Genomic DNA, 25,140 nt, shown 5'->3' with positions numbered 1-25,140 from the left:
AGAAAATGGCGCCTACGTCAAAGTTATGCTGAAGTATTTGTAGTGTAGCATTTTATTGCCTAGTCCCATTTAGTGAAGAGCAGCACAACGTTTCGGGCGGCAACTGCACCCTTCGTCAGGAGTATTACAGGCAGCAAACCATAGCGACTTCAAGGTGCCATCTCACATGGCATTTCTAAGGGGCCTGCTGGATGGGGAAGGGTTTGTTATTGGACTTCTTCACTCATATCCTACCCTCTGTATCAGAGAGCAAATAAATATCATTTAAGGAGAGGGGGGTTTGCCAGTGCAAACTCTTGAATATAGACTAAAAGGGAGCAGCCAGATGGAGAAAATAAATAAAATCAACCCTATTGCAACTCTAAGCTAACGGTGTCTAACTTAAAACAAAAGAAGTGCATCAACCACCCAATGTCACGGCCATTAAAACACACTGATCCTGGGAAGGATTGCCCCACTAAATACCCTACACCAGGGGTGACGACCAACCAGTCCTCAAGGGCCACCAACAGGTCAGGTTTTCAGGATATCCCTGCTTCAGCACAGGTGGCTCAGCCATAATGAATGCACCACCTGTGCTGAAGCAGTGGTATCCTGAAAACCTGACATGTCGGTGGCCCTCGAGGACTGGAGTTGACCACTCCTGCTCTACACAATGTGAGGATTCTGGTTGGCTGCCAGGAAAGGACACCAGTGTTGCCATGGGAACCAAATATCTATACAGATCAAGATACCCTCATAGTCCACAAAAGAGGGTTAGGCTATGTCCCCGCTCCCTCAGTCAGTGCGCCCGCACTGCATGCAGGCAGCGCGCTGAGAGGCACAGACCGCTATCTGCGGTTTGTAGGGAGCGGGAGCGGCGGCTGTAGTTTGAGCGGAGGGGGGCGTGGTTTGAGCGGAGGGACCCGCTACTCCCCCCCTCCCTCCACGGGCTCGGTCTCCCGGGCTGCAGGAGGGAGCTGCTGCGGGCTGCTGGAAGGTAATCAGCTCCCGCTCCCTCCCTCTTCCCCCACAAATGCACTCCTCACACACGCAAGCTCCCGCTCCCGCCCCGCCGCTAATAGGCTCATCAGCGCACCACGTGATGCGTCACCGCTCGGGATCACAATTTTCTTGCATCCCCTGGCGGCTGACGCGTCACAGCGCGTTGTGAGGCGTGCAGCGAGGGGGGACTGGGACCGGCTCAAGAAGGATACCCCTGCTGGTGAGACGCAGCGGGACCAAAGACTTAGAAAGAGGAGGGCAGTGTGAAGGGGGGGGGGGGGGGGAGGGAGGCAGGCAGGGACAGGGACCTACAGAAAGAATGGCAGCTTTCTTGCATCAATATCCTACTATATTCCACTCTAGGTGAAATCTTGATTGACAAACACTTCTATTCAGAGGCCCCCCCAAGAAAGGCAATTTATAACAAATGTACAAAAAAATAATAATAACAGGCAGCTAAATCTTTACTATTAGCATGGTTAGACTTCTTTAGGGAAGCCGATTAAACTTAAATTCTTTACAAAAGCCGTTTTCTGGCCAGCTAAATGGGATTGCACCTTAAGCCCCTGCAACACACTGAAGTGGAGAGCCTACATTTTGGGTTGGGAGAAATGACCTATGGCAGCATACATTGCTCCCCCAAACATTGGCATTTACAGCTCTCTGCTGGTGTTATTCTGATATTTGACATTTCCTGATGTCCCATGAGCTTTTATAAGGGGTTTTATGGCTAAACTGACATGTAGAGGAAAGCAGCAATCCGTCCTGCACCAATACAGAGACCCCAAATCTGTAGCTTTGACTTACCCGTTCCGGTCAGTAACCAACTCGTCCTGTGAAAGAGGATTATCCTGTCAAGTGAATATCAAAAATATATATGTGTAAATAGATTGCACAGAGAGAATGACATATTTACTGAAAGAAACGATGCAGTCAGTGAAGTACAGGAGCGGAGCACAGCAGCAGTGAAAAACGGGGTCTAACATCAGCAAAAACGTTAAAAAGCTTTTATTAAGTGAACGTGGGGGGGTCAGAAAACACTCTGACATGTTTCGGGACGGATCTCAGTGTAATAGTTGATTGACCCGTCATGGTATATATGTTAGGTCTGTCAGCTGTTCACAGGGACAGATACATGACTTTATGCTAACACACAGGCACTACGCTATTGAGTCTCACACAGCATTTATTTGTTGCATCACCCCCAACATACAGTGAACATCATTTTTTATACCTACTCTGCTTCATCTGAGCACTGATTTTTGGGACTTGTACACACAAAACCACTTTTAGTGAAAGAAAGGCCGACTAAGGCCGAGTCCATAGAAGGACAGGCCGCGCTGAGCCGTGCGGACACTCGGCGCTGAGCCCCTGCATCCTCAATGAGGATGCCTTGAGAGGGGGCTCATGCGAGCATCCGCAGGCGTGCTGAGGCGCTGGATTTTTCAGCCGACAGCAAAGCTGTTTTTCAGAGCGCTGTCGGCTGAAAACATCCAATCAGCGCGGAGCAGCGTCAACGTCACGGCGCCGTGACGTCGGGGTGTCGCGGGCGATTGGCCCAGCGACGTCACTGCCCCGCCTCCCTCAGTCTCCCCCCGCCTCTGATCGCGCCCGCTGGCTCGCCAGCATGGGCATGAAATCGCGCAGATTTCAGCAGGCGAGCCTCAGCGTCAGCGCGGTCCAGCCCTGCTTCCCCTTCTATGGCCCCAGCCTAACCCTTTCACACCCAGAGGGGCCTGCACCACATGAATTGCTAAGCAATGAGTTACTTGCCCTGCTAGCAGCAAAGGTCTTAATAGCTGCTTGGAAACTCCTATACCAGGGGAGGCCAATTCCAGTCCTCAAGGGCCACCACCAGGTCGGGTTTTCAGGATATCACTGCTTCAGCACAGGTGGCTCAATCAGTGGCTCAGACTGAGCCACCGGTGCTGAAGCAGGGATAAGGCTAACCTATTATGCGCTTAGAGCACAGCCTACTTGCTAGTGTAATACACGAGGGAAAACAAGACGTTGTCAAGCAAAGACACCCAATTGGAAATATAACATCTTGACCTTCTTGGAGGCTTTGATTCCTCTGCTACCTTTTTCATGCTACTTTTGGTAGCCGCTCCTTGCTGCAGGGTCTCCCAGGGTACGTGAATGGGGTTTTTCCCCTCCACTCTGAGTACTGCAGAATATGTAGGTACATTACAAATAAGAATACTTGCTCCATATTTCAAAAGGGGTAGTCCCCGGGGCGCTGACCAGAGTGGGAGAGCCAGGATGACAGTTTGGGGAGAGGGGCACTTGCTCCACTGAGTTCCCCTTCCTGCACCCCCCCCCCCCCCCCAAGGAGGAAAGTGAATGAATGACAGTGGCATGTTTAACAGATTCATTGATTAGGTAACAGACACATTAATTGAATAAAATCAAACTCCAGCATGAGTTTATTTTCACTTTTTTTTTTTTTTAAATGCACATTTTTACATAGTAACCAAAATGCCCTGGAGCGTTTTCACAATCTGTCATCGCTTTCCTGTTGTGGGTCTTAGAACACGAATATTTGCACTTTGTAAAGTAATGATACCATCGTTAGCCACGCAGATAAAACTGTCACTATGAGAATCACCCCCAGTAAAAATACCACGTTCCCAAGCAAACACATAACTAAAACTTTTCAATTTATTGATGATTGAATATTTCTAGTAATTACATGAATAAGCTTGTTTTTTTTAGCATGCAGTGCGAGATTGGATAATGTGCCTGTAAAATAGTATATTCCCATCGCTCGACCCCACACACGCACCTCCTTCATGTTCTGCGTGGCTGAAGTAGAGACCCTCTTCCTTGGGAAATCATTGACACAATCATCCAGGCTCCGTTTCTTAACATCACGGGCTCCAGATGCCATAATCCCTGATAAATCTGCGTCCCCAAAAACACAAGGAACAAAAAGAAAAAAAACTTGTTAATCGGCAGCGGGATAAAAACAAACTATCGCCATTGTTATCTGAACAAGAGACCCTCTGGAGCTGCGTTACGGGGGTCTCGGTTCCGGGCATCCTTTGGTTCCCAAAATATTTACCTATTAGCTGCCATCACAAAAACGTGCAATCCAAATGCTGCCAATTGCAAGACATCCTTTTGAAAATAATATTGTCTAATTGGCATCCTCACATAAATGTAACCAAGCTAAAAGCAAAGATGTGGCCACTTTAGTTTCATACAGCAGTTACCAATCAGATTTCTTAGTGGCCTCTGTTAGTGAAGAGGTTTCTTTCCTCTTACACCCCTCCCACCCCCCACCATATACCTGTACTTAGAGAGCCAATGAGGGGAGGGGGACAGAGGGGGCTCTGCTTGTGGAAAATGGTTATACTCCGTGACACTATACAAAAAGGGAACAGCAAAGGAAATCAAACCTCTCCTGAGTCCGTTGCTCATCAGGTGTGAAAACTTATTCTGAGAAGTGCTGCACAGGTCGGTCACCTGGCTGAATGACTTAATACTTAAAAGGAAATGTCCAGGAAATGTGTCTTTATTCTGTTTGATTTGTATTGAGAAATGCAATAAAGAACACACACACACACACACACACACACACACACACACACACACACGATTCTGAAAACACATTAAAAAATATATGTGTAGTTGTTGGGAAAAAATAAATAAGAAAAGGCATGAATCACCAAGATGTGATAATAGGTAATAGGAGGGAGAATCAGGTAAAGCAACTTGGGATGCCCCTAAACGCAGGGGTCCAAGTTGAAGAAAAATGGAAGAGCTGAGTGCTAAAGGCAAAAAAAATCCTAATTGGGGAAGAGAAGAGCCAAGCACACCAAACAGTAGAGAGAGAGAGAGAAAAAAAAAAAAAGTAGCAAAAAGGTCATTTAATGACTAGAGTCAGCGTTGCATCCAATGTTTCGGTGCACATGCACCTCCACCCAGACGTGACCCCATAAACACGGCACTGCCATTGGTACACTTTGTTCCTCAGAGTGATTGTCCCTTTAAAAAAAAAAAAAGTGCAATCCCGGTTACCTTCCTAAAACAGCATTGTTAAAGCGGCATGTAATGGTCATTAGATGTGCAGTCCCCCATAGGACCTACTTAAAGTGAGCTCCATGTGAGACCCCTTAAAGCAGATTATCAGCCCGATTTTATTTCCCATGCTGTTTTTTTTTTATTTAAAAAAATGCCCAAAGCTCACATGGCAACGCCAGCTATTCAGTCACACTTTCTCCACTCCCCCAGGCAGCAGCGAGCCACTTCCCATGCAGACTACAGAGGATCTGATCAGGAAAAAGAAGCTATGACATTCCGGCTTCCTACTGGACACAGCCAAGGCAGCTGTTTTTAAATAGCCAAGAAGTAAACTAGCACATAAAACCAACTATCCAGGCACACGGAGGGGGGCTGAATCCGTGTAAATTCCGTGATGCCGCTGGTTCATATTTGGTCCTAGTAGGGACTGTCCCATTAAAAGTACATGCAAAAGGATGTGTGCGGCACACCAAAGAAAAATAATAACTTGTGATACATTTACCGGTGCTCCTTAGTCCCAGGGGAACCTGCATTTCATCCAATGGAATTAATGGACAAGGGCACAGGGATTTCAATCATAAAGAATTTATTGTGCCATAGAACATACAACGTTTCGGCCTGCTGCCCTTTCCTACACTTGAGAAACATTAATAAATTCTTCATGATTGAAATCCGTATGACCTTGTTCATTAATTCTATTAAAAGTAAACACACACACACACACACACACACACACACACACACACACATATATATATATATATATATATATATATATATATATATAAATAAAACCCTTTCTCAGTGCTAATAGAAGTTCTGTTTCCCTTCATCATTCCAAAACAACAAGTACATTTCGCAAAGTAAATTCTGTGGCCAAGCATATACAGGGGCTTATATTAACAAAGAAAATGTTCTTTGGGTGTAACAAAAGTGTCCGGTTTTAATTCTTGCTGGGAAGGCTGGGAGGAGGGAAGCTGCGTTTTAAAGGAAGTGACAAGTCACATCAGCAATGCCAGGCGGAGATCAAACTGCAGCATTAGTTGATATTTGGAGAGGGGAGGAAAGAGAACGATCCTAGCCTCTCCCTCAACAGGCTAATACACAAAATAATTCATTTACAGGTTTGTAAAAGGCTTTAATGATAGGCACCAACTACACACTGTAAATAGTTCTATTCCCCTTGTATTGCAAACCAAACCCTTTGAATGCAAGCTAGAGGACAGAAATATACAACGTTACTAAATTATCTTGCAACATCGATAGTTCGTAGCTACAGGACTTCAGTCCTGAATTAAAATGTTATACTGTATTAAAATCACAACCACTTAACACCCCCGTCCTACTGTCACCAAATTGTCCCCGTCACAAGCAGAGCCATAGATGAAATTACAGGAGGTAATCGCTGGGCAGAAGAGACACAGGACCCTGAACATGGCGGCACACAGAGGGAGATCAGGGAGACCATTTCTTATGCCTCGGCCATGTTTAGCGCTTGCTGGCGGAAGCGTGCTGACGCGCGCTTCCGCTCAGCACTGAGCCCCTACAGCCGCAATTAGAGCTACTTTAGTAGGGGCTCACCTGCGCTTCCGCAAGCGCGCGGAAGCGCAGGTCTTAGGCCTCGTTCAGGGTGCAGGCTTCGGAGGGAGGGCGTGCTGCCGTGCGAGCTGCCGTGGGACACAATGTATTCAAATTGAATACTGGTTGTCAGGGTAGCACCTGCCCTGTCTCCGAAGCCCGGAGTTGACGCTGGCTACAGTTTCAATAAACAAAAAATTCGTTTTTTGAAGCTGCAGCAGCGTCACTGGGACCTCGGCAGCCAATGAAATCATTCTCAAGAATGATTTCAACACTGCAGCCTCGATCCCTAACCTCACGTCTGTAGCCCCGCCCCCTCCTCAACTCCTGAAAATGTCTGCTGGGGATGAACACACTTCGCCCAGCAGACTGCCGCCCTCCCTCCCGAACGCCCGCCCTCCAACTCCTGCCTCTGGCACCCTGAACGAGGCCTTAGGGGAATTTAAAATTCCCCCGCTTGCCGGCGCGACAGGCCGGTCACGTGAACGGTTCAACCAATGAGGGCGAACCAGCTCCGTGACGTCACTGGCCCCCGCCCCCGGCCAGTGACGCGCCCGCCCTCGGCCCACCCCCTGACGGCCCGCTGACAGCGCTTGCGGTAAGCAACCGCAAGGCCAGGGAAAGCACCCGCTTTCCCTGCGCCTCAGCACGCGTCCTTAGGCTTGATTATTGCATCAATATGAAAGCCTTTAATATAAAAACACACCGTTATTACCTTGAATGAAAACATTTAAATTACAGTTTTAAAGAGTGATTTTAATATGACAATTTTATGTAAAACTGAATTTCTTTAGCGGAGAGATATCACCAGTGTTAGAAGTATCTATGTTGCTAGATAATGTAGTAACAATGTATTTATTGGCCATCTATGGAGAGCTGAAAGTTCCGTGACATTCCAATGGTGATGTCATTTAAGGTACAGGAAGTAAATTTTGGAGTAGTCTGCCTTTAAAGATTGTCTGTAAGATATATGTACAAAAAATAAATAAACTGCACAAACAGTTAAAGGACATTAAAGAAAATACAGTATCACGGGTAAGAATAACACATACTCCTCCCTGACCCTGATAGAAAACGATGGGCTTGTGACTATAAATCTTGCTTGAAATGCTGCAAAGTTTGCTGGGTGCAGGTAGAATTAGTTGGTTTAACTTGAAAGTTGAAATCTTCAAAAAGGACCTATAATTAAAAGCCCATAAATATAATACAGGTCCGTTTAAAAGGTGCAGTCCTGCGTCATAACATTTTAGAGTTGTAATAAAGTGAACCAATGAGCCACACACCACTTTGGTCATATCTATGTGGGACAAAATGTAATATTATTGGGACTTTTTAAAAGAAAAAATATATAAATATTCCAAGTCAATGGTCAAAGTGACATTTAAAAGTAGTAAGCCATGGCACATTGAACCTCATTCTAGAAAGAATGAAACGTAAACAGTCATAGTACTGCCAGTACATTGTATAAACAACTTCCTACTGGTATTCCTAGTTTGGTCAGATTGCTAAAGTATTGGGAATTCAGACAGTTTATTTGCAGAACTGGCAGTAACATCAGACATTTAATTAACATTCACCACCTTCATCATACAACATGTATTCGGCTGGATTCACTTAACGCCAATGCGGGGTATCGCACTGCAATCCTGCATTAGCGTTTAGTTCATTTCCCCCCTATATGCCTTCGCAGACCTGGAACATAAATGCCAATTTGAATTACCACCACTGAATAACATACCTGCTCTTACAGTATATACTACTGCAATTAGACATTGTGCATGCAGAAATCTATCGCAGAGAGCTTACAATCTATTATTTGTTGGCGACAGTGTTTGACCCTAGGGCTGGTCACTTCTAAGTTCACTCATTCCACAGTGAGCATCTTATCACTAGCTCTCAATTCCTAAACAATCAGGCAGTTCCACAGGGAGATATATGTTTTGAAAGATTTCTTCACTACACTGTACAGCTGGATGGCTTTCATCCCGCTCACTGATTTATGTTGTTCCTAAAAATAACCCAGATACCTAAATTAATATGGTACTTCTATTCCTTTGTGACATTACTAGACCTCAACGAATCCAGTCTGAAGAGCGAGGTAAGAGATATATATATCTTTAAGACCCTTGGTAGCCTGCACAGAAATATGTTCTGTGCTGCCTGGTGGAGTGAAGAAAGTGGGACTAAACGGGTATTGCCATGTAAATACTACTGCTGCTGGGATAAAAATAAATAAGTCTGGTAATCTGCTTTTATGAGTGTTAAATAAGTAAAATTGGAGGGAAACTGCACCCCAAAATGAAATGGGGGGGACACCTTTAATCCAAAAGGAAATTCCCAGCCTTAACAAAAACAGTCTGCTTTTCACCATCATGTCTTGGTCATTGTTTTTATTTACAAAAAACACATGGCACAGTCTCACTTAACCAATCCAATTATTTTGTACAAATGTCCTTTGCTTCTTCGGCTTGATCTTAACTTCATAATCCACTGTGACATTCTCTAGTTGATTTCTATTTTAAGAACATAATGCAGTTAAAGCATTTCAGCTGTTGCATTTTTCTAAAGCTTTGATTTTAACATTTTTATTTTTAAGCAACCCCCATTTAAATGGGAACATGACAGTGCTTTATATTTTAATGCTAATATTATTACATGATCTCTCTGCTGATACATACAGACCATTCATTTATCAATAGAAAAACTTTTATACAACCGAAATGAAAAACATTCAAATGCTACTGAATTAGTGTTAACATAATTGCAGTATACACCTGCCCTAGTACCTAGTTATCTATAAATAATGCTATAAAAAAAGCTTCATAATTACTTCTGCCATACAAAATCCAACAGGGTGGTCTGTTGCACAATAGGGCAATGTGGATCTTGCTTATAACAGAGTTCTGATCACAAACTTTGGAATCCCTGCCACATGCTTTACTGCTAAGTACTGTATGAGTAATGGATACAGTATGTATTCCATTATGTTTAGTGTGCTGTTTCTAGCTAGGCTTTCAGGCACAGGCAATTCCAGCGGTGTGCAAACTGGGGGGCACGCCCGCCAGGAGGAGGGCACTGGATTTGTCTGGGGGGGCACTGCGGTTGCAGAGGCCCGCGCTCTTCCCCGAGGCATTTAAATTAAATGCCGGGGGATCACTTGAGGCCCCTGCAACTCTAAAACTTACCTGGACTCTGCCGGCGTCACTTGTGTCCATGGCAACGTGGCGCCAAGTGACGACGCGGGGTCATGTGACATCACACGTGGCAATTGACGCCGTGCGAGGTAAGGAGGGGGGGCTCAGAACGGAGAGGAGCAGGCAAAGGGGGGAGCAGCAAAAAAAGTTTGCGTGCCCCATGGTTATTCAATAATAAAATAGCCATTGAAAAAGGTCAGCTGGCTCCTCCCCAGCTGTCCAATAGGAACCCTCCTGCTCCGGTCACATGGTTTCCCCGGCTCCCACAGGCATCGGCTGTTTGCTCTGATCGTGCTGCTCCCGTCGGCTGAACAAGGACTTTTGCTGCTGCCACAGGACATTTTATGCTGTTCCCAGATGTCTCTGCGGTCTTCCTCACCTTCCGTCTGCAGGCAAGTGAACTATTTTCAGCTGCCCTGAAATTTACCCAGCGCAGGATCTCGTCCCAACCCCCTGCTGCCGGGTCCAGGTAATTTCCGGGTAGCTGTAAAAGCGCCGGGTACCCGGTACATCAATGCTATATATCCACACTCACCTAAATACAGGCCCCACCAGGGGTTGCAAAAAAAGATTTTTGTTTTAAAGACATTTCGGGTCCCACATGCACCTCAAAATGAAAGGCTCAGATGGGAGCCAAAACGTTGCGTCTAACATTTCTTTTCTTTTTTGAATTAAGTAGAAATAGTAGTGCTAGTCCAGTTGCGATAGACAGAAGTTAATCAACATGCGACTTTAACGAAATCAAGGACGATGTTAATGGCACAAGAACCATGCAACAACACATGCTGCAAACATATGTCAAGATCACTAACATAGAACACTCCATGTTAAAGGAACATTCCGCCACACATCCAGGAATGTGGTGTATATAATTCAATGCAGCAAATGTGACCAAGGATGCTACATCGGTGAAACCAGGCAAAAACTTCAAACCAGAATGAACCTACAGAGACACAATAACACACCATGAAGGAAGATACTGCACTCCAGTGGGACACCACTTTTTACAGCCGGATCATAAATGATTCAAAAATCCAAATCCTCAATGAAATGTTTAAAAGCACTCAAGTACGGAAAACATTTGAACTCAAAACGATAATGCTCTTTGACACAAAAACAAGAGGACTTAAGGCCGCGCTAATAGTCCTGGCTACGGCGACACGGCGTCAAAACATGTTAATGCAATAAGTCACGTGGCCTATAGTGTGCGCGACCGCGACGAAGCCACACAGCGACCAAAATCGCTGAAATCAATGAAAATTGATTTTTTGGGGGGGCAACTGCTGCGTGACATCAGAGGGCATGTGAGCGGTTCAGCGAATGAGTTCAGCCGGGACTATAAGCTTAGCCTAATGCCGATATGGGTTTCTTAAGCCACAACCATGATTTTTTGTGATATTTCTCCTTGCCTCTCTGGTAATTTCACAATGAACCCCCTTCTCACCCTGCACCCCCTTGCATAGTACTGACAGATGTATGGTCTCACTGTCCCTTCCATCCATTTATTGCCCTGTCTGTTTATTCCTTCTCTGCATCATCTGCCTTCGATTGCTATCTTGTTTTTCTTTTACATCTGTGTTAAGTTCATGGAATCTCTGTAAGGCAAGGTCTCCAGTGCAGCCGGCGGCACGTGTGGCACGTGTGGCCGTGCGCACGCCTCTCACCTGCTCCCTGGCTGTCCCCGGTCCCTCTACGCTGCCAGGCACACTGCAACGCGTCAGCCGGCAGGGGCTAGAGTCAGTTTGTGATCCCGAGCGGCGACGCGTCACATGGTGTGGCAGGGAGCCAATCAGAGAGGCGAGGTCGAGAAGTCTGCTGATCTCCAAGTGTGTCGCGGGGGGAGAAGTCGTGTGTGTGCGCATGTTTTTTGAATTTTATTTTTGGCCGGCGTCGTGGCCCGCCCACTCGTCATGACCGCCCCCACACAGCCGTTTTGGCCAAGCCCCCGCGCCTCAGAACGCCGCCTGCAGACTGCAAGGCGGACGTGCTGGCGCTTGCAGTGGGGCCTCAGCCTAAATCAGTTTCGCTGACCTGAGGAAGAGAGAATTCTCAAAAGCTTGCCTTGTAATATCAAATTGTTAGTCTAAATAAAAAAAAAGTATCACCTAATACTGAAGTACTCGTTTTCTTTTTGCAAAGCCTGGTGTGCATGTTTCTGCATTTGCTTTATCTACTGATCTTTCAGTTAGCACCCAGGCAAGTATACACTAATTCTGTGGAATATACATATATCTACTGGTGATAGATACATATATATTTAAAGTAAAAAAGAAGAAACACAAAAGCGCACCAAGATGAGAGATATAAATTGTATTAGCAACAAATAAAAATAATAGTTACATATGAAATTTCTTTAATAATCCCCGATTCTGATGTCTATCACAGGAGTAGGGCATCACATAGGAAATAGATGGGCAGTCTCAGTTCTGGGAGATCAGACCCGCGCGCTGGGGCTGTCTCCGTTCTGTCTCCTATCCTCCACGTGTGGTAGCGTGGTGAGGAGTGTAGCGCGCATGCGCAGGAACCGGAGCCCTCTATAGGTGTCCTTAGGATGCCTGTCCGTTATTGATAGCGTAGAAACGATCGGGAACGGGCAGAAACGATACACTTGAATGTGTACTGGTGGTGGGTAGTAAAACCAGAGCGCGGACTGAACTTTTCATCACATATATTTAAAGTAATAGAAGCACATAGGAGACAGATCACATGCGCATGCTGCGTTCCTCCACTCGTTCCTCTGAAAGCCTCTGGAGGAAATCTCACACTCTCGCAGACTTCCTTCACTACAAATTTATGCTATCCTGTTTCAACTCTGCCCTTTCTCAGGCTAAACAAACCTACATTTCTTCACTAATCAACACACACAAGTCTAACCCACGCCGACTCTTCTCTGTCTTTGACGCTCTACTCAAACCACCCTCAGCTGCCTCCTCTTCTTCCTCAGGACTTTGCTGACTATTTTAAGGAAAAGGTGGAATCCATACGGCAGAACATCCCCTCTGTTTCCTCCTCCCATCCTACACCGATTCCTAACTCTCCTATTGCCTTCCTTGACTCTTTTTCCACTGTCTCAGAGGAAGATGTGTCACTGTTGATCTCCTCTTCTACCACTTACTCTCTAGACCCCATTCCCTCCCCTTTCCTAAAACCTCTTGGTCCTACTATAATCCCTATGCTCACACACATTTTTAACTCCTCCCCTTTACTCTGGTACCTTTCCATCCTCCTTCAAGCATGCAACAGTTATACCATTATTCAAAAACAGCAAGCTTGACCCTATATGTCTTTCTAACTATCGACCTGTCTCCCTCCTGCCTTTTGCCTCCAAACTCCTTGAACGTCTTGTATTCTATCACTTGCTCCATTTTCTCAACACCTATTCTCTCCTAGACCCTCTACAATCTGGATTCTGCACTGCTCACTCCACTGAAACAGCCCTCACTAAAATAACTGACAACCTCCATGCTGCCAAAGACAGAGGTCATTATACTCTGCTCATATTACTCGACCTGTCTGCAGCATTTGACACCGTGGACCACCCTCTTCTTCACATTCTCCATACTCTTGGTATTCGGAACAAAGCTCTATCCTGGAACTCCTCTTACCTCTCCCATCGTACTTTCAGTGTCTCTTCTTCTAACACCTCCTCCTCTATTGATCTCTCTGTGGGGGTACCCCAGGGCTCTGTCCTGGGACCTCTTCTATTTTCTCTGTACATACTCTCTCGGTGATCTAATATCTCTTGGGTTTAAATATCACCTCTATGCTGACGACACACAAATTTACTTTTCAACCCCCGACCTTACACCTGTTGTGCAAACCAGTTTCTGAATGTCTCTCTGCAATATCATCCTGGATGGCCCCCCGCCACCTTAAACTTAACATGGCAAAAACAGAGCTCCTCATAATTCCTCCCAAACCTGGCCCCACTACCTCCTTCCACATTACTGTTGGAAGTACGATATTTCACCCAGTAGCACAAGCACGCTGCTTAGGGGTCACACTCGACTCCTATCTCACATTCAGAACGTTTCTAAAACTTGTCGCTTTTTCCTCCGCAATATCACAAAGATACGCCCGTTTCTCTGTTGCTCGACTGCTAAAACTCTGACTCAGGCCCCCATTCTCTCCCGTCTTGATTACTGTAACCTCCTGCTGTCCGGCCTTCCTGCCTCTCACCTGTCTCCCCTACAATCTATCCTAAACGCTGCTGCCAGAATCACTCTACTCTTTCCTAAATCTGTCTCCGCGTCTCCCCTCATGAAATCCCTCTCCTGGCTTCCGATCAAATCCCGCTGTTAGGTCCAGTCTACCTGACCAGACCTTAGAGCAGGCAACTTCTTCTACTCGACCCGGGGAGATTCATCACGCAGCTGCTATATGCTTCTGGTCTCAGATATGATAGTCGAGCTCGGAGAAGCAAAGACTCAATGCACACAAGGTAGCCGAGTCATCACTTCTGTTTAATATGTCATCAAGGCAGTTCTTTTATACCCAAGACAAGGACAATACATCGTGTGTCAATTTCATACATCTGTTACAAATTCAGTTCCCATGTATAGATCATACATCTAAAATGACATATATCATCTGGCCTAAATTAGTAGAAATATGGATCAAAGGTCAATAACTACTAATGGGGTCAGAAACAAGACTAGAGGTCTTGTTTCTTATAATCTTGTTTCTTATGTAATAGATATCCTGGGACAGCTGGTCTAAAGCTGAAATACTTTTACCATCTAGTCTTCTTGCGAAAATAAAGCTTGACACATATTTATTTTAACCTGTTCAGTCCCTGAAAAGAACAGAGCTGGCAGATACAGTTTTTAACCTTACATTCCCTCCTTTTGTTCTGGAAGAACAATCCAATCGACCAGTCCCATTTATTCTTCTACATACCACTCAGGAGAGGAAAAACTCCAAGGGAGAAACCTCTAAGAGACCATGGGGATGCAGAAACCTATCTCTTTTAGGTACCTCGTTTGATAATCAGAGATGAACATATGGGTGGTTGACGAGTACCAAGACTATTGGTATTTCTCGCTCTCATTGTGGGAAACATATACATAACTGTAGAGCTAGAAGCAGAAGCAGCTTTCTTTTGGCAAAAATAGAGCTGATTACACTTTTAGCCATCTGAATTAACATATACACACAAAGTAATAAACTTGCGATTGCCATGATTCCATAAAGAATTTTCAATCCCAACGCACCTAGCCAATTTCCAAGACCAAATGTCCAATCGAACCCTTTTGGTTCCTCTTGCATTCTAGATTGAATTTCTGGTAGAGTGTCCATGTCATGATGTATACTTTTTGATTGGTCATCAATATAAACACAACATTCTTTACCTACTAACTTACAAACCCCTCCTTGTGCTGCCAACAGATAATCTAGTGCCATACAATTTTGCAATACTGTTGCTCTAATTTGTTGCTATTTGCTACTGAGTCTTAAAATAGCGTCTTTAGTATCGTTAAAAACGGCATCTATATTGACTACTAAAAAATCCCCTTTTGCATATAAATCATACATTCCTAAAAAGGTATTAGACCTCCCGCAACTCTCTTAACTGAGCTACTTTTAATAATTAATGCCTTTCAATTTCGTATTCTTTGCTTAGGTAGGGGGAACATTATTTAAATTCTATTTCTGAGCATAAGTGGGGGTTGGTGTGGGTTAATATTTCCTAGGAGCGACTGCCCAACACATACATCTTACATACTACATTTACTCAGAATATCGGAACAGACAAAATGGATGCCATAGTCAAAATGGCTGACTTGTGATCCTTTCCTTGTGGTTGACACACACCCTTCCCACCTTCCTCATATCCAATCTTCTCAGCCCCCTCGTATCCTTTAGAGACAGTCTTTTTAAAGAACGGTTAACCATATCATAGTCCTGCTGGACCAAAAAAATAGTCCCATAGTGCATAACTTGATTCCTATCTGGCCATTGTATCGGCCCAGTTGATTTCTTTTTTGGTCTCTTCTTCTGGGGGACTGCTGACATTTTCATCACCAAAAAGAGACATAGCATCGGTGGGGGGGTTGCAACACACTTCTGGACCAAAGTATTGCTGTTCATAACACAGAGAGTAATGAGTAGGACAAACATACATACAAAAACATCCACTAGCTTCGCTCCCATTGAAATAATCTAACCACCAAGTCCCAACAAATCCCAACCCTCATCTCTACCTTTAAACACTAAAATCACTTTCCCAAATAACATAACCTGGTCTAGTTGCAGGATAATACTTTATCTATCCTTCTATCACAGAGTCAATAACTTCCCTAGGGCAAAGTCGTATTTCTACTCCCTTCGTAACCAATTTCTTATATATATAGTTCTACAAATATCTTATAGCATCTTGTCTTTTTCCAAGGGGTTAAATATAACTCTCGTGTTCCTGGGGTGCAACTTATTGGGTATGTATAGTACATTGGGTTACATTGCACATAAGATGTGGGCTTTGTTTACCAGGATTCCATTATATAACAAGAAGGTGTGCATATATGCTATACACAGGACAATAAAACAAAAGACATATTATTAAACAAAATATTCCTGTTACTACCCTATCATCTTAATGTGAACACCACTTATATAAACCTAACAGCATAAACATTGTAATTAAAATAATAAAACCTGTAAAAAAGGTTATTAAAAAGTTCAAAGTTCATATATTGAGGTCCGGATTTCTGGTACGAACTTTTCTCCTTCTTTGGTTAGTGCCGGGTTTTATTGTGACCCAAAACACCAACTGAAAATAACTGTGTCTTTAGGCCTTCCCTTCTGTATTGAGGTTTAATTTTGAAGCGACTGTGGGTGCACTTGTGTAACATGGATCCAGGAAAATACTCTGACGGGGTAGCATCTGGAATGGGCCTCTCCACTTTAGATGAAAAGCGCTTTTGCGTCACCGTTATCTTCATCTAATTAGAAGGACTGCACCTGAACATGAGACACTCAAACAATTGCATTAGTTTCACACAATAGACGCTGATTAAAATCGTCTGTTTAGAGCATAATCATACAACATTAAATCTAAAATGTACCTGGGGCGACCATTGGTTTTCCCATGAGAAAAATTCTTTCTGATTGACACGGTAGGCCAGGCCAAATACACCTTTATATTTAAGGGATCGGTCACAAAGCAAAACAGGCAGAAAAATACATTGCGGTTTATTCGGATAGGACCTTGGAAACACACAGAAACACAAGAAACAGAGAATATACTTTGGGGGACCTTATACTTATTAGGGAAATAACTTGGGGGGATTTGGGCTCAAAATCAAGGAGTTTGGGGGACACAGGGAAGCCCTAGTGTAATTCACCCTGCGCACTGTCAAATCATGCCTGCTTGCTGGGGAAAATTAAGTGACTACCAGCACTTTGGACCCCCCAACTCCTGCAACCAAAATAATTATATTTCCACCCAAATATCCCCCTAAAACTGACACACAAGAAATTTCACAGTTCAAGGGCTAATGGAACATGACATAGGAAATAACAGGGTCAGTTCACTTTCAAGCACTCCATATCTGAGCTGGGGCATTGGAATGCTTATTCACATGCTAATTCACCAACCTGGGTTTAAATCACAGGACAAGCACAATGCATTGTATGTTTAAAACACATACAACCAACATGTAGACACAAGAGCTTGCACTCCACCATTTGTACCTATCATGTGGGGTTCTAAAACCTTCTCTTCTCTAAGACACCAGCTAAGAATACCTTGCTGACAGGCCAAAATATCCCCTCCGTTTTCTATCATGTGCCAGGAGACTGCTCTGCAGCTATTTCTCATAAGGGGCCACCCATACAAGGCAATCCACTTATAAACTCGCACAGACAGCTGCAGTCCCATGAGGCAAAGGGAATACACAGAGAATGCATTAACTAGCACACTGGTCTTACACAGTTAATCCCACATACACAGTTCCTAGCTTATACCCCTAAGGGGGACAGTATCAAAGGGAAAAATTATAGGCAACACAGTAAGGTACAATATTAGACCCAAGAGCTGACAATCTCAGCCCTTGCCATTCGGTTTCAGGGGCAGCCAGCAATAATAACAGCAATAACACCCTCCTTTTGTTCACTTTTATTACATGTGAACAATATTACACAAAGGATAACAGCATTTAAAGCATAACCTTAGTGGAATTGCTTGACGTATAGCAAAACTAACCTGAAACCTTTGGGTATAAAATTTACATTAAAAATCTCAAAAAAAAAAAAAACCCCTACTGAATATAAATATAATCTGCTATAGTCTTCTGACAGAAACTTTTAGAACACCAAATAACATCTGGTTTGCTGAAAGAACAACCTGTAGCATAAAAACCTCATAGACACAGATTTAAAGGTGGGACACATTTGAGAGAAAAAGATGGTTAAAAAATGATAAAATATTAAATATTTGATCAACTTTGCAGAAAAATAATTCCACATAGAACCCTCTAGTATACTGGCAGACCTGGCTAGGGTCCCTTTTCCATGCCTTTTTTTTTTTTACTGCTATTTCAGGGTCTGCACACTTATAAGAACCTCAGCACTAGCGTTTTTTTTTTTTTTTTTTTTTTTTGTGCTGATTACATTGGACTAGTGGTTACTTTATCCACTTCACTGTTCGCACTGCAAGACACTAGTTTAATGATTCTATGCAGTTAATCAGTGATCCAGAACATTACATTGTGCTCATACTATAGGTTCTGAGCATTTAATATCTGTTTTAATTCCCATCATTTTACACGGATATTAAAGATTTAAGTTTTAACCACTTTATTACCCACCCACCAGGTGTTTAGAGTGCTCATTCTAGGTTACTGTCCTTTGTTCATTTGAACTCTATATTAATCAATTTACAACTGTTTCCATTTCAAGCCATATAACAAGCTCAAATAACTTCTGGGCTTCCTGCCAAAACCTTGTAACAAAAAAAAGGTTAATTACTGGTTACTGCAATACAATTTAGGACAGCTTGAAATATGCAGCTCGTCACAGAGCCCGATAATGTTACTGGTATTCAAAAATTAAAACTGGATCTTTGTTAAACAGAAAATTATAGGCTTAATATATACTTTAGACAGTTTTAGTTACTGGTTATACACAAAAAGAGCACAGAGTGCAGACACAAAACAAACAGAATTTTACGCTTCTTTCACACATTCAACCAGTTTTTACAAAAATAACAGACACATATTTTCTCACCTATTCTAATAAATAGGAAAACAAAACAATTTGATCCTGCAGACTAAATTTATAAAGATATCCTTTTTTTTTTATATCATAATTAACTTTTTTAACTAATTTTAAAATGCTGAGCTTCTAGTTAGCTTTGTGTCTAGAATATATTTCGCCTGTTATTTCTATATAACATATTCACCTGATTTTATCTGTGGAGATTTAGAGAAAAAGAATTGTAATTCTGTTTAAGGAAATAAATCGCCTGGCCAGTACGATAAACATCCTTATTATTCCAGTGACAGAACTGTATACAAAAATAATTAATCCTTTCTTTATTCTGTTTTTCTCCACAGATACCCAAAACTTTCCCCTTTCCAGTATTAATTAGTTTATATTATAATGGGGGTGTACTCCTTTTAAAAATTAAATTTCAACATGAGCAATTAATTATATTCTTATTTTAGAAGCACTTGCCCTGAATAGTAATTTTGTATACATACAATAAACCGTTTTTCTTATTATTCAATGCAAATAACACTTTCATATGGATAGAATTCACTCAGATTCTTACAAGCACACACACAGGGATTACATACAATCAACCTTTTTATCATATTCATGCCTGAAAATGTAATAAAAACATTCTAATGGAAAAAGAAACCTATACCTGTTATAATCTTGTTTTTCCACTCAATTTTGTAATACATAAGACTCCTTGAACTTTTCAATTCAGACGGGAAAATATTATTAATTCAACTTAATATACACTCATACTTGGTTAATGTGGCACAAATAATTTGGGTTTGCATGTCTTAAAATTAAATTGGAAAAATTATATGTTTCTTTCTTTCTCTCTCCTAAGAGCTCTGCTCACTTGCTAACAACATTTCAACAAAAAGAAAACCATCTCTGTAACTTGTCCTATAAAACAAAATTCTTATTATTTCAACTTTCTAATTCTTGTCTCTCTCTTTTTTTCTTTCTATCTGTCTACACATTCCTGTGCCTTTTCTGTGTAACAAATCATTGGGGGAAAAAAGGTGGGGGCTAGAGCAGCTTATACATGCAGGCAACTTGAGAGGGAGACAGACAAAAAAAAAAATCTTTTATCTTCCCAGCTTTGTTGCTGTGCTTGAGAGTTAATTGAGGCACCTATGCCACACTGCATTCATCCATAAGGGTTATTTTAACTCATCCTACAGTACATTTCTTCATACAGTATACCTATAATCCCATAAACAACTTATAAAGGAATTTTATCTTAACAAGCATACAATAAGGTTAGTCTTATCATTCTTAATATCTTAACCTAAACAATTATTAGCTTATCCTAAATTACCATCATATCTGAGACACCATATCAGTACAGCCCGTTTCAATTAAACAAATGGGACTCCAACCCTTTGTTATATAAATCGGAGACTCAAACTCTCGATTCTCAATTAAACAATTGGGACTCCAACCCTTTGTTATATAAATCGGAGACTCAAACTCTCGATTCTTCTGCCCTATAAAATTTAGGTTCTTTAGATTCGCAGAGAAACGGTGAGAAACAATAAAAAATGTTTTTCTCACCTTTTTTCTGTGCAAATCCCACTTTTTTCTGACACCATTTGTTAGGTCCAGTCTACCTGACCAGACCTTAGAGCAGGCAACTTCTTCTACTCGACCCGGGGAGATTCATCACGCAGCTGCTATATGCTTCTGGTCTCAGATATGATAGTCGAGCTCGGAGAAGCAAAGACTCAATGCACACAAGGTAGCCGAGTCATCACTTCTGTTTAATATGTCATCAAGGCAGTTCTTTTATACCCAAGACAAGGACAATACATCGTGTGTCAATTTCATACATCTGTTACAAATTCAGTTCCCATGTATAGATCATACATCTAAAATGACATATATCATCTGGCCTAAATTAGTAGAAATATGGATCAAAGGTCAATAACTACTAATGGGGTCAGAAACAAGACTAGAGGTCTTGTTTCTTATAATCTTGTTTCTTATGTAATAGATATCCTGGGACAGCTGGTCTAAAGCTGAAATACTTTTACCATCTAGTCTTCTTGCGAAAATAAAGCTTGACACATATTTATTTTAACCTGTTCAGTCCCTGAAAAGAACAGAGCTGGCAGATACAGTTTTTAACCTTACACCCGCATCTCACACTCAATTCTCCTCCTCACTTTTAAAGCTTTATACTCTTCTGCCCCTCCTTACATCTCATCCCTAATTTCTCGTTATGCACCATCCCGACTCTTGCGTTCTTCTCAAGGATGTCTTCTTTCTACCCCCTTTGTAAAGCCCTCTCCCGCCTTAAACCTTTCTCACTGACTGCCCCGCACCTCTGGAATGCCCTTCCCCTCACTATCCGACTAGCACCCTCTCTATCCACCTTTAAGACCCACATGCCTTGCATGTGAATAGCACCGTGGATAATACTGAAAACATGATACATAAAGCTTGGCCCCCTGCAGACGCACTTACCAGAACACCCCACTTCTGTCTCTGTACGTTCCGCCTACCAATTAGACTGTAAGCTCCTCGGAGCAGAAACCCCTCTTCCTTAATGTTACTTTAATGTCTGAAGCACTTATTCCTATGACCTGCTATTTATTTGATTACCACGTGTATTACTACTGTGAAGCGTTATGTACATTAATGGCGCTATATAAATAAAGACATACAATACTTGCCCTAGATGACAGTCCATGAGACGCAGAGCAGAGAGACGCCCAGCTGGGCGGTATATCCGTGTAATTAGAGCTCCGGACCCGCAGGCCCCGCGTCACTCACCGCCCCCTCCCTCATACCCCCCTGTCTCACCGGCTCATGGCCCCGCCGCGGGGGTTCCGGGCTCTCTCTCCGGGTGTGGGCTCGGTGAGCAGCTCTCGGCTCCGGTGCAGCCGCCGCCGGTTTCCGGCTCTGTAATCTTCTTCCCAATAGGAGGAGGCTGCGCCATTCAAACCACCCCGCGGGGCATGCTGGGACACGGAGACCCAGCCAGGCACAGCGTCAATCAAACCGCAAGCTCCCAACGTTCTGATTAGTTGCTGGAGACAGAGAGGGGCGGGGCGATGGCTAGTCACTCCCACCAGTTTAGGAGGCGTTACATAAAGACGTACGCGTGATCACATAAATACGTCAAGCGTGCGTAGTCACATGACCGGACGCCATATTACCGGGGGTTCGTCTGGATACCCGGAACTTATGCAGGAACACTGCAGGGCTGCACGCGCCATGTGGGTGTGCACGCGCAGGATGCAATGGCTGCTATATAAGCACCACCGTCATTATCATCATCACAATGCAAACACAGGCCTTGAGATACCACCCCAGGCCCAGCAATGAATCAGCTGCACTCAGTGGTCAGCGTGGTGCTCCCCTGCCTGTCCTACCGCAATTCCGTGACAGGGTTCCTGTGTGCCAGGGTTCCTGTGTGCCAGGGTTCCTGTGTGCCAGGGTTCCTGTGTGCCAGGGTTCCTGTGTGCCAGGGTTCCTGTGGGGGTAAATCCTCAGGGATTGTAGTATAGCCCAGCAGGCTCTGCGTCATCACAAGACTTTGGTCCAGTACCATTATTTTGTATTGAATCCCAACACATTGTGGTCCCCCCCCCATTTCCCTTGTTTGTTGGTATTTCTCAGGAACATGGGGCTGATTCATAGGATTACTGTGTGACTGAGTTTCTCACCATAGGTGTTGGTGTTTTTTCACCGTTTATCGATGCTTGCGATTAAAATGGGAGGTTTCTCCTTGTGCTTCACTGATGTGGATTGCAGTTTTGTGAGTATTACTATAATAAGTACATTTTGTGTGGATTTTGGAGATTCCCATACCTGCATGCACCATTACGAGTCTTAAGGTTAATTTAAAAGTGCTAGTGCTGATTAACTTTCTATTTTTGTATATTGTGGTTAATAATAATTGAATAGTGTATGTATATCTATCCAGGTCAAATGCGGACTGTGAAAAAGCTAATAATCAATGGATCATGGTTTCTATGCTGGGGGGGAAATGTTAGCCAGCTGGCATGCACCAGGTCAGGTCAACCAGGGGTTATTTATTTATAAAATATTTTACCAGGAATTAACAGGACAGGTGAACCAGGGGTTTGGGCCGTAACAGGACAGGTGTAACAGGGGTTAGGACTCCAGCCGATATCTAGGTGATTTTGTGTAGCTGAGGTTTGGAGGTTGGCCAGACCTCATGTTGATGGAGGTGTGGGGAACACTTGAGCAGAGCTGGGGGTCTGCTGCTGCCAGGGGCAACCCCGATATACAGAGAAGGCTGACTCCAATACACACACAGAGCAGACTGACCCTTCCTGCAGCTGCACACACACCAGACTGATGCCCTGCAGCCCACTCCCACACAGTCTTCCACTGGAGATTTGGCCAGTCTCCTCAGTCTACCCAAGATTTAGGGAGTTTCCTGGTCACTCTAGAACCTACCAAGAATTTCCTTGCCCAGTTGGCTAGTCCGAGCCTGCCCAAATATCACAATATACAATTGAATTTCTTTTAAATTAGTTTCTCAAACATGTTTAATTGTCAAATAGTTTCCATACCCCCCCCCCCCCCCCAAAAAAAAACTTTTTCCAACACTCAAAAACACAAACTAGTGACGTGTTGGTGTTTCTTTTATTTATATCTCTAATTCTAACTACTTGCTAGTTCAGGGGTGACAAATTCTAGTCCTCAAGGGCCACCAACAGGTTAGGGTTTAAGGTTATCCCTGCTTCAGCACAGGTGGCTCAGTTATTCTGACAGACACTGATTGAGCGACCTGTGCGGAAGCAGGGATATTTGTAAAACCTGACCTGCTGCTAGCTCTTGAGGACTGGAGTTGCCCATCCCTGCTACTAGTTGCAATAGAGGCTAGACAATCATTGCATTGTAGGGTAAACAGGAACAATTCCAAAGTGTGAGGAAATTGTTTCAGGCGACGAGAATCCTGCTTGTGCATCCAACACACCTATAGACAAACAAATTCTGCCAAGTGCAGGTCTCCTCTAAGACAGAGGTACAAAGCAGAGCTCTACACACAAGTTCATAATGCAATTCTCCATTTAATGTGACAGCCAAGAACAGTGGAAAGACAAAGTTTCAGGTCCCATATGGGCCTTTCATCAGGTTGACCTGAAACGTCTTTCCACTGTTCTTGGCTGTCACATTTAATGGAGAATTGCATTATGAACGTGCGAGTAGAGCTGTACTTTGTATCTCTGTCTTAGAGGAGACCTGCACTTTGAAGAATGTTAAGTTAAACAGGAAGAAATTCATCACTCTGCACACCTTGGCTAATTAGCGTTTGTAATTTGGATTCATGGAATAGCCGTGCTACCCCGCAGTGATGTAACAAACAGTCATCGCTGTATCTTGTTTACTACATTGTCATTCAGTGTCTCTCTCTATGAAGGCATGTCGGGCGGACAGGTTTAACCAGCATCTACTGTACTCAGCGTGAGATCCGGTCACATGCTGCATCCTGCCCGGACAAGGCAGCTCCACGCCATTCTGCATATCCAACGCAGGGGGAAAACCTGATGGCTGACAGTGAGCTATCAAAGGAGAATCCATCTACATGCATAGCAACTTCTGAACCCTGATGACACTGGGATTTCATGTCACTGTTTTTTTTTTGTTTTTTTTAACCCTTTGGGTGCCCCCTGACATTCTGGAACTTACTAAACTCTCTGGGCTCCAAAACTTAAATGAAGCACCTTTTCTTTGATAAATAAAAGGAATCCGGGTTCCCTCCACGGATAGATCTGGTTTAATTCTTTTGTGCTGGTTTTTGATTCAGGTTTAGAGACTTTAGTAAAAAAAAAAAAAATTTAACAATGGCAAATTATCTGATCACCAACAGACATTATATCAGTGCTTTCTTAACAGGGATTCCTATGAGCCCTTGGGTTCCCTGTCATTTTCAGGTAATTTGAAAATTGTACCAAATACAGAAACATTTTCAATGCATCTGATCTCGGACGCGCTATTAGGGTTGGGGTTCCTTACAATGAATCTGATCTCAGACGCGCTATTAGGGAGGGTCCAGGTTCCTTACAATGCATCTGATCTCGGACGCGCTATTAGAGAGGGTTTCGGTTCTGCAGAATTTCACAATTTAATTATAGGGTTCCTTAACTAAACAGGTTAA

General features: G+C 43.4%; 1 protein-coding gene and 1 long non-coding RNA gene across 3 annotated transcripts in view; one reads left to right on the top strand and one right to left on the bottom strand.

Annotated features, from left to right (window-relative positions):
• The window catches only part of KATNBL1 (katanin regulatory subunit B1 like 1), a 31,552-nt gene extending 9,508 nt beyond the window's left edge, over positions 1-22,044 (bottom strand). The window contains exons 1-3 of the mRNA XM_075613567.1: positions 21,810-22,044; positions 3,770-3,888; positions 1,792-1,835 (exon numbers count right to left, since the gene is read on the bottom strand). Coding sequence (XP_075469682.1) covers positions 1,792-1,835; positions 3,770-3,874 — 149 coding nt within the window. The 5' untranslated portion in view covers positions 3,875-3,888; positions 21,810-22,044. The remainder of the gene's footprint in view (positions 1-1,791; positions 1,836-3,769; positions 3,889-21,809) is intronic.
• LOC142502489 (uncharacterized) lies at positions 21,980-24,763 on the top strand. 2 transcript variants are annotated; one of them, XR_012803775.1, is made up of 2 exons: positions 21,980-22,767; positions 24,403-24,763. It is a non-coding gene; the product is annotated as an uncharacterized LOC142502489 (long non-coding RNA). The 2 variants fall into 2 exon arrangements; XR_012803776.1 differs by having other exon boundaries at positions 24,386-24,763.
• The last annotated feature ends 377 nt before the right edge of the window (positions 24,764-25,140 follow it).

Source organism: Ascaphus truei, chromosome 9, assembly GCF_040206685.1.
Source record: "Ascaphus truei isolate aAscTru1 chromosome 9, aAscTru1.hap1, whole genome shotgun sequence".
In the NCBI taxonomy this organism is placed as follows: domain Eukaryota; kingdom Metazoa; phylum Chordata; class Amphibia; order Anura; family Ascaphidae; genus Ascaphus; species Ascaphus truei.
Note: the sequence above shows the minus strand (reverse complement) of the source record. Positions and strands in the feature narration are given on the sequence as shown.